This window comes from Poecilia reticulata, chromosome 6, assembly GCF_904066995.2.
Source record: "Poecilia reticulata chromosome 6, P_reticulata-male-v2, whole genome shotgun sequence".
Lineage (NCBI taxonomy): Eukaryota > Metazoa > Chordata > Actinopteri > Cyprinodontiformes > Poeciliidae > Poecilia > Poecilia reticulata.
This window is the reverse complement of record NC_088835.1, coordinates 30,589,846-30,605,537: the sequence shown is the minus strand read 5'-3', so window position 1 is coordinate 30,605,537 and position 15,692 is coordinate 30,589,846. Positions and strand designations below refer to the sequence as shown.

At 39.1% G+C, this 15,692-nt stretch overlaps 2 protein-coding genes across 6 annotated transcripts in view; both read right to left on the bottom strand.

Moving 5' to 3' along the window:
- Positions 1 to 5,195, bottom strand: part of si:ch211-1e14.1 (UPF0606 protein KIAA1549) — a 36,897-nt gene extending 31,702 nt beyond the window's left edge. The window contains exons 1-2 of one of the 3 annotated variants that reach the window (XM_081608350.1): positions 4,929 to 5,195; positions 2,837 to 3,080 (exon numbers count right to left, since the gene is read on the bottom strand). In XM_081608350.1, coding sequence (XP_081464476.1) covers positions 2,837 to 2,963 — 127 coding nt within the window. In that variant the 5' untranslated portion in view covers positions 2,964 to 3,080; positions 4,929 to 5,195. The remainder of the gene's footprint in view (positions 1 to 2,836; positions 3,081 to 4,928) is intronic. The other 2 variants (XM_081608351.1, XM_008436535.3) reach the window with 2 other exon arrangements.
- Positions 5,196 to 6,883: 1,688 nt separating this feature from the next.
- hipk2 (homeodomain interacting protein kinase 2) overlaps positions 6,884 to 15,692 on the bottom strand; it is a 101,982-nt gene continuing 93,173 nt past the window's right edge. For all 3 annotated transcript variants that reach the window (XM_081608352.1, XM_008436538.3, XM_008436537.3), the window contains exon 15: positions 6,884 to 15,443. In XM_081608352.1, coding sequence (XP_081464478.1) covers positions 14,979 to 15,443 — 465 coding nt within the window. In that variant the 3' untranslated portion in view covers positions 6,884 to 14,978. The remainder of the gene's footprint in view (positions 15,444 to 15,692) is intronic.

Sequence of the window (15,692 nt, the reverse complement as noted above, 5' to 3'; positions counted from 1 at the left end):
TGGCTCTAATCAACAATGAATGGACATATTGTCGTCCAAAACAGATCAGATTTCGTGTGGCAACAGACCGGGTTGGTAATTAGACGGGGCTTTGCTGGCCCTCAGCTTCATCGGCCCAATTTGTCAACCAATTCAGTGCAGAGAGGAAAAACAACAGCTGAAGTGAAAATCACAGCGCTCTTTATTGAACTGGAAAGAAATAACCAATCTAATTTTATGATATTCACTCTTAGATTAGTGTTTTGGCAAAATTCGAGCTGCATGGCAAATTTTTCTCTGAACTACCTTGGTATAATAATAATATATAATAGCAGTATGAGTTATGTAGTACACGTCCCCTGGCACTGAGGCGGCATTCCTTTAGTGCAGGGGTCACCAACTCCAGTCCTCAAGGGCCACCGTCCTGCAACTTTTAGATGTGTCTCTGCTCAAACACACCTGGATCAAATAAACTGCTCGTTTCCAGCCTATTGCAGAGAGGAATGAATGCTGGGGAGGGAATTGAGACATTTTGGAGCAGAGGTGAATCTAAAAGTTGCAGGATGGTAGCCCTGGGGGACTGGAGTTGATGACCCCTGCTTTAGTGTACAGTAAAGGAATGTAACAAAAAATACTAAATCTGAAAAGTACTAAATAAGTTCAACCCTTTCCGCTGAACTGAACATCAACACAGAGTAGGACTGATCTGTTGATTAGTTTTTTGATTAACCAATTAATAATTTGATATCAAAAGATGCTAAATAAGATTTTTTTTTTTTTTACAGAATTGCCACGTGAGTTTTGGGTGAAGCATTTATAGATAAAGAAGGTTTATGTTTAATCCTAGATGCAAAATGTAGATATTTTTACATAGTTTTTGCTTAATTACTGCTGTGACTGTGTCGTTTCAGAAAATGGCCTTTCTTGAGCATGCTTACTCTTATTAATGATTAATCAAATTAGTTGACGATTATATTCAATAATAGATTTTATCACGATTAATCCGATTAACTGTTTAAGACAGCACATAACCTATTGACAGTGTCAAATGAGATTGTTAATTTTAGAAATATTTGCATGGAATTATCTACGACGGTAAAAGTGACTTTTTGTTACTCGCCACATCGATCACAGATCAGGGAAGGCCGAGGCAGCAGTGTAGAAGTAAGAACTACTGCCACCTACAGGTGGGAGTCAGCGTCACTTAAACCAAATGTTTTTGACCAATTTAACTGAAAATTTGCAGTGAGCTCACAATTACACATTAACTCAAAAAATAAAATAAAAAATACAAAATTGGAGATCTGTTGATTTTGCGTGAAATTTTTTGCAAAAAACTGGAGTAAGTGAATTAAGAGGCTAAAATATCTTTGACCTAAGGCAGCACAATATGCCATTATCCCAATATCAGTGTGTGGTATTCACTGCTGAACTGTAAAGTGTAACAAACTTCATGCTGATGTAATGTTCATCCAGTTGGACTGAATCTCACAGCAGCACAGATGAGAACATGAGGAAAGAAGAAAACAGAGAATATATATATATAGATATATATGTATATAGTCACCACAATAATTACCAATATTACCGCCATTACAAGAGTTTATAATTCCAAGCAGCTCCATTTAAAGCACTGCTTAACTTTCTTTTTGTATCACAAATCACAAATATAACCATTGCAGTAATTGGAAAACTGCAGTTAATTACATTAATGGCTGTGTTATCATTTCAGCAGAACTTTGATTCACTAATTCCTCATTTCCTGGCATTTTTACTGCATAATCCTGCTAAAAAGTAACAAAGCTTATTTTTTGCAATGTGTTCTTTTCCCCGGGAAGTTGCATTGATTGGATAACGTCAGCATCAATACATTTAAGTAAAGGGAGAATGTCTATCTAGCAGATTCAGACATTTACTCTTTGTTTGGCTCTTGAGTCTGAAAGCTAAACGTCAGATCTTTGACTTTAGCCAGTAGATTCAAGATGCAGAGGTTGCAGCTTAAATTGAAGCACCCCAGTGCAGCTGGCCTGCTCTCCACAAACAAGGCTGCAATTGTGCAAAGAGTCTCCAAGATTTGAGTAACCATGTCACATACTGATCAGAATGGTGGAGGCTGGATAAAACAGACACTGAAGCAAGAGAAGAACCAGAACAGAAATACATCAAGATAAAATCCTAATTACTCTCAGCAAACATTAGCAGAACATGTATATGTCTGAATATAAAACAAAATAACAGAATAATGCGTTAAATGTCCCTTAGAGGTGAGAAACACAATGCCCACCAATTTCACTAAGTTACCCGTCTTCTAAAATTCTGATTCAAATAAAGAACTTTATGTTTACTAGACTGTTAATCATTATTTGCCAGTCAATACTGCCTCCAAAGACAATGATGGAAAAAAAACATTGTAAAACTGCAACATTAAATGCAATGTCATTGAAAACTTTGGTGCAACTAAGCTAAAAAAAGTTAGCTTCACCAGTGCAACAGGTTTGTCTGTAGTCCTGCAAATAGAACTCCCCAAAATCTCATATGTAAAAAAAAAATGATCATATAAAAGTAGAGAAACTATACTGTTGTCAGATAACTAGACAAATAGATGCTGAAATATATATGTTTTGTTCAAACTGTTTGTGAAACTTGTGAAAATATATAAATATTTTGTGATCATGATTCCAAAGCAATTGTTGCTCCCGTTTTTTAACAGTTACATTTTTGCAATTTGTTTCACAAAACCCATGCATCAATCTGCTTCTCAAACGTGCCACGCGATAGGTATGGAAGCCACTTGCATAACACAAAGTTTAAGTCAGTGGATTGAGTTTCAGTGAGTCGTAGAAAGGTGTTCTCTTACCTGGAAGAGGTGAGCCAGCAGAGATCAGCGTTACCAACACTGTTATCCCCAGAAACGCTGCACACTGGTCACGCATCAGAGCCTGGAGCATCACCGCCAAACCCACAGCGGAGAGAATACCTGCCATGGTACGGCGGTGCAAGCTTCAAGGCATTTCATCCGCTTAAGAAGTGAAGATTCATCGCATCAACCAACAGAGGCTTGTGTTACTCCTTCAGGAGCATCTTCCTCCAGAGGTCAAAGGCTGCAGGGAGACACCAGAGATGCAAACTGATGCTAGATGCTGAACTCCATGTGCTTTACAGTCAAAATTACAGCTCACTTCAGTAAAAACAATACAGATTAAAACCACTAATTTCAGTTAACTTAATTGGGATTTTATGTGAGAGATCAACACAAAGCAGGACAAAACTATAAAGTGGAAGGAAAAGACAGAATCTTTTTTACATTCTGTCACCTTCCTAAAATAATGAGCCTTGTCATTTTTCGCCAAAAGTGACTTTTTTCTGCCTGAAACATCTTTTGGAAAAAAAGAGGTGGAGACATTTTTTTTCTTTTTTTTTGACAAAAAAATTACAGCGGCACCAAATTATTAGGCGATTATTTTTAGGAAGATGACAAAATATAAACCTCTTTACTCTGATACCCCTAAATAAGATCCAGACCAACCACTTCCCATTAGAGGTCACCTCATCAGGAAGCAGAGTCTGCATGTGTGGAACTGAATCCGAGTCTCTTTTTTTGTTGTTTTCTTTTTTTGAACAATTAATTCCTCTCATTTTGCAGCTAGAAAGATTTTTGCTTGTACTTTTTTTTCTTTTAAACAGTTATGATGCGTAGCTCTAGCAACAAGTGATTGTTTTTCCAACTGGGAGGAGCTGATTAGCATCTTAAAAGCTAAAATAATTATTGAACTCTGACCCAAAATCCCAGATGAGTTGAAAAGGAGAACCAAAGAGCAGAGAGAGAAGGAGGAAGTTTAACCCATCTCTCCATCCATCATAATGCGCAGAGATTTAAAGGAGTGGCAAAAGCAAAGTCAGCGGATTAGCAGTGCTTACGAAAAACTGATGGACATGTTAATATTGTCTCTGCTGCTCCTATAAAGAGCTGTTAGTTAGTCAGACAGACAGATAGAAACTTTATTCATCCCTTTGTGATTTACCCTCAGGGAAATTGTGGAAACATAGTGTTAGCATCTCATAATAATCATACAGCAACAGGCTTCAGTCAGAGGCCTCTTTAGATTCATGGAAAGACAGGCTGCTACTGGAACTCCTTCCTGCCTACATGGAAGACAACATGCAAAAGACATTGTCTTCCATGTAGGACGACAACGTGGGACAGATCATCCACTTCCAGGAGGACAACCAGCCTAAGTAAGCAGACAAAGCTAAAACGGATAGCTTGAATCAAAGCATATCTATGTAAAATGGCCTAGTCAAACTCCAGACAAATTGTGAATCTTTGATACTGATATTCACAAGTGCTCTCCATCCAATCTGAGGTAGGGATATTTTGGAAAGAAAAATGGGTGAATAACACAAAATCCTGATAAATACATTAAATTTGGAGGCTTTAATTTTCCCCTCATTGCCGTGTTGTGATAAACAAAATCAAACATCCTCCAGCATTGTTTGTCACAGTTGGAGTTCTTTTGAACTTTTTAATTTTCCCACTGTAGCAAGTTTAGGTGAGGACAGATCTGTTTTACCTGAACAGCATGTTCTATTGTGTTCCCCATTTTTGAGGAATTAAATATATATGTAGAGGTTTTTGAAACAGTTTCCAGGGTTTTAAGTCATCTCTACCAGAGGTGAAACAAGAGCGGCTAGCTCTGTCGTCCAGACACACTTCAGCCTCCGTCCTTACCCCGTCCCGTTACCCTCAGCTTAGCCATCATGTGGCTCCTCATGAAGCCACAAAAAGCTAATATTCCCTTTTTGGGTGCCGCTGAAAAACACAAAGCGCCGGATAGCATCCGCACTCGGGTGATGTTTCCAAAAGCTAGCTCGGATAAAACGGTTATCCCCCTTTTTCTTCCCGGAGGGAGCGCACTGTCCTCTCAGCCAGCTCATAGCTGCGCACTTACCCATGAAAAGCGAGCTCCGACTCGGACAGTTTACGTGAAGGTGGGGAGAAAATATCCTTGGAAAGAATAAAATCGTTTATATGAAGCGCTTCATGAGAACCTTGCTTGTTTTGAAGTTATTTTGGGGAAAGCGTGCTGCTCCGGACCTGATAGCTCCTTGTGATGTGACACAGTTACCAGTTACCCCCTCGCGTCCTGATTGGCTTAGCCCCGCCCCCTGGCAGTTCTGATTCGTCTCTTGCTAATCCAGCCCTATTCTGATTGGCTGACTCTCACATCGATCAGGTTTGTCTTTTAAATTAGGTTGGTCTTCCCGCACTGGCGTCTGCGGCTTCCACGGCAACGTTACTTCATGCAATGATGCATTAACATCTATGGGAGACATATTCGTGTCAGCTTTCTATCTGCTAAATTGGATTACCTTCCTTATGAGCCATTTAATGAGTCCTCCAGTTTTTATGCAGTCATATATTTAAACTTTAAACTCCTTTATGTTTAACTTTGAATTCAATCTCAAATTGAAGCTACATTAAAACGCAACGTTTACAAATAGTGTGGGTTAAAAAAAAAATTAAGAATGATTATTTATTTTGCTGTTTATTTCGTTAAACTGAGTCGCTCCAGAAAGCAGTGTCATACCATAATCCAAGGAGCGGTTTGCTTTCCAAAGCCTGTAGAACTTGCGCCCGAAAGGTTTTTCTACTTGTTAGTTTTCAATGAAATGGAGATAATCAACATAACCCCATCACGTCATTGTCATTTATTGCAAGTTAACATTTTGGTGCATGCTGACACCTAGTGGTAGCAGTTTCAGTAGGCCAGTGCTCAAACTGTTCGCACCCGAATCCAAAGTCACCAAGTTAAAAGCACTCAGGGTTCATGTTTTCTTTTTCAATTAAGAATGCAAAATAATTTTATTGTAATCGTTAATTTTTGTGATTTATTCATGCAATATGCGTAGGTCCTGAAAACTGACAGATGTTTCCCTTAATAAAAGAAAGGTGTACGGGTTTCTAACGTTTTAGGTTGAATGCTTTCTATTTTGTTATGTTTAGAAAATGTTGCCATCATGTATGTATTCTGGTGATACATACATTCCCACCTACACATTGGTTTGTATTCATATTATCTAAATAGTTTAATTCACCTTTGTAAAAAGTTATCACATGCAGTTTCATAACAATGCTTGCACCTGTATTTTTTAACATATTAGGAAGGAAGACGCCATGTCTAATTTTAAGATGAAGCTTAAAACTTACCTTTTTGATGAAGTTTTATAGTTAAAACAGCAACATTTTCCCAGTTGGGTTGAGGTGTAGGGGTAGGAAGAAGTTGTCGATGGACCACTTTTCCTTACTTTCTTCTTCTATTACTCTCCAACTTGCATTGTTTTTCTGTTATTTCAACTGGTAGCATTACAGTTTCTCTTGTGTGGCGCTCTTTTTAGCCGTGAAACGTTCCTGGAGGGCCGCATCAGTTGAGATAATGCTGCCATTAACTAATTGTTCTCTCTCTCATGTTAACATTTTACTTTTCATGAGTGTAGAAAGTTCTCCTGGATCAGTAAATCAGTTTCTTTTTGTGTCTCTGCTCCGTTTTCTCAAAACTTGGAAAGCAACAGATTGTACTGGGCAAGGTTCTGGTTCTGCTGGAGGTTTCTTCCTGCTAAAGGGGAGTTTTTCCTCTCCACTGTCGCCACATGCATGCTCAGTATGAGTGATGGCTGTCAACGACAATCCAAGCGATTTTGCACTGTTGCTACATCAGGAGGAGTAAATGCTGTAAGTCAGTGACTCAAAGCAAAACATTTTAAACTAATTTGAATATTTTTTTCTTTCTGTAAAGTGCTTTGAGGCGACTTTTGTTGTGAATTGTTGCTATAGAAACAGACTGAACTGAATTGGACACAGAGCTACCTGAAGATAACACACCATGGAATAAAAAAGTGGACACTGTTGCCGTGACTTAACAGTTTAATGTAAATCCAAGACAAAGTGTGATTACATTTCTACACATATACAATATGCATATGTGAGCTTACAAATTCTCATTAACTCGATTCACCTCTGAGACCCAAAAAAATGATCAAAAGTAACAGTGAATAACAAGCTAGAACATAGTTCACCACAACGCGAGCCCCTTCTCATCCTACAGTTAGTAAGGAGGACAATTAAAATTACTATTCTCTTCTATCTGATGATGCCGTTTGTCTAATAAAAGTCCTCCTGTAAAATTTACAATTGTGTCATTAGTTTTTCAAAGCCTAATATAAATTCACTCATTTTTTCTACAACAAAAATGATTAAGAGAAGCACACAATATTCTAATGGAAAAACACAAGCGCTTAGTAGCATGTAGTCAACGTGTTAGGAGGTTTAAATAATCCTTTTTTTCTTATTGTCAATATTATATTTATTTTAAAACATTCTATAAAGCCAGTAAAATATCCATTCTCATAACATACTTGATAATATTAGGCTAAGGAACAGGGTATACATAAAACGCTACAATAACAGATTGAAATAATGAGACATCACTCCCCGATAAACAAAACTAATTAAGAAAAGACCATCAACAGAGATGTATACTAGGAAATACTGCAGCACACATTAGCTTCATTGACAAAGAATTAAATATCACAACATTGAGAAACCATACAGCAATAGACGCAAAAAAGGGGGTCAGGGTTTGATGCGCTCCTATTCTCTGTCCTTTAAATGTTAACTTATTATTTACCACTCATAGTTTCTAGGGAATATTTGAATCGGCCAATTTCTTCCTTCAGAAAAAAAATATTAAATGCATCAAAACAAAGAACTTTCATTACTTTCAGTCCACAGACACAACAAGCAGGTATTTTCCTAACTTTTTTAGATTAAAAAAACATCTGATAAAGATTACAAACACAAGTTTTATGCATAGATAAGAAAAATCTTATATATTAAATTACATTTTCTGTTGGAATCATTCATCTCTACTTCTATCAAAAAATCTGAAACATACATTTTTTTTTTATTTTTAAGTGTAGAAGTTCCCAGAAAACTAAATTAAATTCGGTACCGCTCTGATTTCTGACGTAAGCTGAATATTTTCCCAAAGAAATTTAAAAACAAACAAAAACAGCTTTTCAAATCTAACTCTAGCACATTCAAGTTACATGATTCCCCATAAAAAAAACAATAGATGGTATGTACAATAATTCTGTTATAAAATCAGGACCTAAGTTACTTCAAGTAAGCAGTTCTTTCTCTTTAGCAGGTTTTATACACAATAATTATAACTGGAGGTGTTGAAAAATTGAATCAGTGAATGAAGGCATCAAACCATGATCACCCAACCCTGAATTCCCCCGAGGAATAACCAGCGAAAGGAATAGATCCAATTAACAAAAGGGTTAAATAATAATAAAAACATGTTTCCGAAGGGGCTTTGAGAATGTTGTGTAACTACATTATGCATTTCTCCGTGACATGACGTATCTACCTGCACACCTGTCTTCATCTCCTTTGACCTTTGGGAAGCAGCTGCAGCTCCAGCCAGGTATTTCTACAGCGCAGGTGTTGCAGGTGTGTTTTTAACGAGCTGCGAGTCGTTTCAGGACGACTGCTGCGGCGCTGCGAGTAACACTGTCGGGAATGTTTGTCGGGATGAGCAACACCGTAAGCAGGACTGGAAGTTTGAGCGCTTTTCGACAGGAGGACGACAGAGAGATGGACACGCTGCCTTGTTTCAGTTTCCACTAATTAAAATATCCCCTTTAAAGCTTTGGAGGTATCGTTGGTTATTTGGAAGGCAGTAGTTAACATTAACGTTGCTATCTGGGAAGGCTGTACACACCTCAGCAACACCGAACATTTTTAAACGCTACTTAAGCACATTTTGGTAATTTTAAGGTCACTCTATCTACGATGATGCTCACTTTTCTGACCCTCTTTTTCCTCAGTAATTCATAAAATGTTGGTTATGTGAAACAGAAACAGACAAACATATCATACAAATCAACTTCCACAGTGTTGTTTCATTTTGGAAAAATAAGAGCATTTATATCTCCTAATTATGATAATAGGCAACATTACATTGTTGGTTTTTAGTGGGGTTTTGATGGAAACCAGTTGTATAGTTATTGTGCCATGCATGGATCACAAATTAATAAAATAATCACCCACCGAAAGATCAAAAGCCATGACAGATGTGGTTGGGTCACATAATGTTACATTCGTTTTGTGCAGGTGACCATGATCTTTAAAGGTATACTTCATACAATTTGGGTTATTCATTTTTGCAGGTCAACTCTGAAACCTTTTAAAATTAGCTTTCCTACAACAACAACAAAGCTAACACATTAAAAACAGAAAACAACAATCAGGAGAGAAAAGGCATGATCGTTTCTGGTTTCATTTTAACAGGTAAAAAGTGTGGAAGAATTCAAAATAAAAACAGAAAAAGGATGTTTTGATACGGCGCTGTGAAAAAGTATTTACCCCTTTTATTCTGTTTTTGTTTTTTAATGTTTCAGATTATAAGAAATATCTTATTATCAAAGATAACCTGAGTAAATGCAAACAGAAGTTTTCAAAAGATGATTTGAAACATCATTTATTAAGGGAAAATGTAATTATTTGATGTTATGTTAATTGGAGGGTATTTTGTGCATGAAAATACAGTTTAAATGTAACTAACTCCCCTGTGAAAACTTAGACCTCTGACAATTTTGGAAAAATTCCACCAAAGTGGGCGGAGCTAAGGTACGCTGAGGGGCGTGGCCAAATGTGGGTATGAGTGGAGGGGTGTGGTCTCGACAGAAGAAGCTCTGTTGCCAACTTATCAACTTTGTCGCGATATTTGACGACTTTTCAGACGCCTCCAGCAACTTTTGTTCAAAATGCGACTAGCATCAAATCTAGCGACTTTCTTACAGACTTTCGACCATTAGCCCCTCCCACTTCCTACACACTGAAGTCTGTCTTAAACAGTCGTCATGTGGGAAACCGAGCTGCCACAGCATCTCAAGCGGACTTAAGTTTGGACTTTGGCCAGGCCACTCCAGCCAATCACAGGTTGATTTGCTGTTTTGGATCATCGTCCCGCTTTATAAATCTAATTAAACTGGGCTAACAAACACGGTTTTCTGCTAGAAAACAGAATTTATGGTTCCACGCTGCAAAAATAGAAGATCTTATAAAGTAATTTCTGTCTAGTTTCTACTGCAATTATCTCAGTACACTGGATATAAGACAAAACAAAATTGCAAAAAAAAATTTCACCAAGATATAGGAGCTTGTTTTAAGTAAATAATTCCTTAATATTGATGAAAAAGTATTAGTTTCATTGGCAGATTGTCTCACCAATTAGACATTTTTCCCATAAGTGGAACAATCTGCTTCCATGTTTTGTAAGCTAGTTTTGTGTTATTTCAAGTTGACTAAGATATTTGCACTAGAAGTAGAGCAAACATACTTTTTTTTATTTTTGGTAAATATAAGACCTTGAACTCTTCCTTAGAGACCATTTTGACATATTTTTCCCTACTTCTGTCAGTTGGGTTCTATTAAAATTATGTCTTATTCTGGTAATAATTACACAATGAGGTGGATAGAGAAATGAGCCAAAAAAAAATGATGACAGTTAATTCATGACTTAACGAGGCGGCCATGTTGGTTGGGACAGCTTTAAAGCTGTTCATGTTATCTTTTAAATATTTTAGTGTGTGGAGAGAAAAGGAGATATCTACAAAGGGGTAATTGCTTTATCATGGCGTCGTAGCTAAAAGCCCACAAAGAAACACCTGTGCTGTATGCATGTTAAATCCTCACACACATGGTTTTATAGAGTGAAATCCACACTTTATGAAGCGTTTGAAGTTATTGCCTGGATATTCTGGCAACGACGAGGAGGATTGCTTGTTCTGTGCTGTGCATGGTCGATCTCGTTAAAGTCTTTGGTGCCTCCATGCTGACGGGTGTGGACAGTAGTTGTGAAATTCCCTCAAAAACAGTGGAATGTTTCAGTAGTTTGATTCAGAAATCCTCCAAGTTATGCACGTGTGCTCAGACCTGAACAACCCAGAGGAAACGAAGGAGATGAAACAGAAAACAACAGAACAGAGACGCCTGATGTAACCAGCGACATACCATGTAATCACATCTTCAAGTACCTGGACCCGAGGCGTTAACAGGGAGCGGAAAGTACCAGGATGAAAGCTGACTCCAGAGGGCGGCTGGATTACCCAAAAGCAGGTTTCTGAAAGCGCCTCAGTGGATTACCATCAGCCTGCCCACTTCTCTACCCTCAGCAGTGTTGCAACACTTTACACAGGGGCACCCACCTTCACCCAGTACGAAACATCACTGTACACCAGGTTACAAAACCCAAATAAGCCCGACATATCATAAAAACACGCACACGCATTTTGATAAAACGTCCACAAGAATTATTGCAACAATCTCTAAAAAATAAACACAAGTACTACAGCCATGTAAAAGAAAATGAAGATAAGTTAAAAAGAGAGAAAAAAAATCACTTCAAATGCAAGTACTATGGCATACCAAGGAGGAGGGCAGAAGGCTTTGACTAGACCACCAGCAGTTCTGATGTGCCCATGTTCATTCAATAGGGCAAATGGTTATTTGTACTATTGGCTAAATAAAATCAAGCAGCAAACACACAAAGCGGCAGCCCTATTGGTTCTCTAAGTGCTCAGGCATCCCCGCCCCGTCGGCATGGCGATATCCGTGGTGTACCTGGATCGAAGACAAATGGACAGCAGTGACGAAAACATCCATAAGGCGCCCCTTCCAGGTGCATGCGCGTCCCGTTTCCCGTCCGCTCTCTCCCTGCAGCGCCGCCGCTAACGCTGCGCTCGCATCATCAGAGCTCACAAACAATATGTCAGATACTTCGGAGCGCCGCCGGCAGGTGAGGCAGCGCCCGCCGCCGCCAGGTGAGGCAGCGCCCGCCGTGGCTCAGTGTAACTATCAACCTGCTCATTGCCAACTTGCAACCATTTTAAGTCCCTTTTAAGATGGAGAGTTCCCCCCGTTCCTGAACGGACCCTACGCTTCCAACCAGCCCCTTTCCTTCACCCCGCTCGGTTTCTCTTCCAAACATCCCTCTGTGCTCTGTCTGTTGAACTACCTCATGGCAACAATCACTTTCTGTCAGGCCCTTCTCTCAGACTAGCTCTTAACCTTGAAAAATACAGGTGCATCTCAATAAATTAGCATTTGTTGAAGAAAAGAGTGATTTATTTATGTTAAATGTAATAATTATGACTAATAAAAACTCCCAAAATCAAAAGAAAGATGGCTGACTCATTGACAGAGTCAGCCAATAAGAATATTGGTGGAAAGTTGAGTGGAAGGAAAAAAGACTGGTTAAAAACATAATCTTTTCAGATTATTGTTTAAAAGTAAATTTGAGATTTATTTGAAAATCAACAACACAGAGAGTCTGGAGGAAGATAGAATACACATTTTAGCTTTTTATAGGTTAGTTTAATTTTCTGACAGGACGTGTTCATGGCTACACTACAAATATCTGTTTAATGACTTTTATATTACTGTGCTAGATTGGCCACAGCTTTTCCTTCCACTGAATTTTCCACGATTAAGCTTGAAACAGCAAAATTTCTGCGCTATATTTTACCCTCTTTGTAGTGAATATTCATATCAGTTACCTCCATGATTATGTATAAAGTTTCTTTCTTAAAAGTCAGATTTTTTGGTACAATATAGTTTTTTAAAAGATTCAATTTTGGGTTTTATTTGCTGCAAGCCATAATCATAATTAACAAAAAGAAATTACTGAAACACACCATTTTTTTTTAGGTTTTTCTTTTACATTTTGTCATAATCTAATTCATTGAGATGCACCAAAAACTATTGTGTCTCAAACTTTATCTCGTAACCTCAAAACAACTGAGCCTCCGAATCGTGATTCACGTTTTCTCGTGTGATTAGCAGAAAACAGCTACAGCTTCACTCTACATCTATCTTTTTATATTTACATGAATTTCCAGAGCGAACTGTAACATGACTTTATCTCTGACTTTGGTAAGTACCCCAGGCAAATTATCTCATGCACACACAATAATAGCAATAAACAAAAAAAAAACAGCTCAGCGTGATTTCTGCTTTGACATTAATCTTCATCATCTGCGGGACGCTGTGGTTGTGAAACAGCGAGGGCTGAGTGAGCCTACACCTGGAAGAAACCTACAAGTGTCCCGATTAAGATGTGAAACCGGGGAAAATGCGTCTCGCTAAGTTTAGCCGTAGTCTCTCGCGGCTTTCGGGACCCGAGCCGAGTAAACTGTGTCGGTAAATCTGTAAGGCACTACGAGGGAACGACGATCGACATCTAAAGACTTGAGGAGGATCCTGTGGAGATGAGCTACACACGCATGGCTGACAGTAGCACACAGACAATCACGTTGTACATGCCTATGTTATTATAACCACTTTGTGCAATCACATTGAAGAAGAAAAAATAACAAATAACTCTATTGGTATCAAGGGAATTAAAAAAAGAAATAAAAACAGGTGCATACTGCTACATTCTATACACGGGGCCCAGCTAAGACACCTAGATCAAACTGAAGGTGGAAAAAACAAAGGAAAAATATCTATAAATACACTAAAAGATTTGTTGTCTTCTGTTGGTTAGATTTCCAGTTCCCTCCTCTGCTGGAGGAGGCGGAGTGGGCGGAGTTTTCTCTCTTCGTTTTCACCCCACGCCTCCGCTGATTTGGAAATACTAAGACAGTTCAAGGCCATCAGTATTTTTTTTATCTTTGAAGAGCAGCAGGTTTCCGTATTTCACCAAGTCCCAAAGCTTTTGGGAATTCAAACTTCCAGTCAATATCGCCCCCCTGTTCAACAGTCCCAAACATATTTAGGCGGGGGACGGGAGAGGAGAAACAAATGAAATAAATCCTAAAACATCCGCTGTCCTCGAAACTTCCCCCATAAAACTAACGAGACGTTGCTTCTTTCGTAAAGGAAAGCAAAGGGAAGGGAAACAAAAGCGGAACTGGCCCTTTTCTGGGGGGAAAATGGTCAAAAGAAGAAAAACAGTCGCCATCTTTTTTCTCTTCTCCAGAGGATCTGAGTCACGTTTCCTTCTGTTCAGTCATTCCTTCTTCAAGTTACACATGACAGCTTCATGAGGGTTGCATGTTCCTCTGTCTCTGTTCATGTCTGAGGTCGAGGAGAGGATGGGATGGAGGATGAACACTGCAAAAGCACAAAATCTCACCAAGACTTTTGATCCGCTTACTGGTGCAAATATCTTAGAACTGAAATATGACAAAACTAACTTACATGTAAGTTTTCAGCAAAATATGGGAGCTTCATTTCTTATTTTATTTAAAAAGTACTGGTTATATGCAGTTATAGTAACCAGTAACATTTATTTTTTGTAAATTTTATTCTGACTTGAGTAAAATTTCTGGATACCCAGTGTGAGTAACTTCACTGAATGAATAACAACTAATAATTCACCAGGCAAATATTGGCAGTTTTTGTTAAAAATTCATAAGTTATGTACTGAAAGGAACTGATTTGGAAAAAATATTTCTTTTGCCTGTTTTTGTTACTTTTTAATAATTAGTTTTATGAATTATTTTAATTTTAGTCTTTAAAATACCTACAATTCCACATAACTTTATCGGTCTGATTTTGTAATTTTTAAATATTAATTGACTGATGTGGCTTTCTAAATACTTTTTTACTCTTACTTGAGTAATTTCTTGGACGGCTACTTTTTACTTTTACTTGAATTTAAATTTGTTGAAGCGGTGCTACTCTTACTTGAGTATTTTTACACTCTACCTACCAATAATCTCACATCTATAATATTAATTAATTACTGAAAAAGCTCCTATTTCTTGCTGAAAAGTTACTTGTAAGTTTTGTATTATTTCAAGGGTGCTGTATATTTGCATCAGAAACTAGACTAAAAACACGCAGCGAGGTTTTGTGTTTTTGCAGTGCAGGAAGCAGCATCGCTGGGTCGGGGGTCGGGCCCCTTCAGTGTCAGTCCGGCTCGTCTCTAGAGGTAAGGATACTGGTTGACCTTGGTGGGGCTCAGTGGGTATCCAGTGTAGACAGTGGAGGCGGGTGAGGCGCTGATGTAGGCCTGGTGGGCGAACTGGGCCTGGTACTGGGTGTGGTGCATTGTGGGCGACGGCAGCACGCGGTGGCTCACGCTGACCGGGACCTGGTGGACGATGCTGGGGGGGTAGCTCCCGTGCTGGACGGCGTGGCGCGCCGAGCCCTGCGACGCCACCAGGTGGGCCACGGTGCCGGTGGAGCCCAGGGCGGCGGGGGCCGTGTAGGTGTACAGGTGGGGTTGGCTGGGCAGGTGGGTGGCGGCCAGGTGCGGGTGGACGCCGCCCGTGTGGGAGGGGCTGTTGTGATGGAAGGAATACGGGGCTTGAGCTGCGATGTTGGGGGTGATGTAGGCCTGCTGCCGGCGGTGTCCTGCGTTTCGCTCGGCCACCATGTGCTGCTGAGCCTGAAAGAACAGACGAACCCACAGAGTTCAGTCCTATTATACTTCCTTCAACAGGTTAGGACAGAGCTATGGCCTATACAAAACATGCTCATTACATGTTTCACACAAAATCATTCTTAGATAATGAGATTTTAGTCTGATCATCTCTGAGCTCCATTACGAGCTGCTTTAGGGTGTCTGTCCCTCTAAATACAAATAAGCTGTTGCAGGTACAGGAAAATAGCTGCAAAAAGATGCACAGCTTTACAA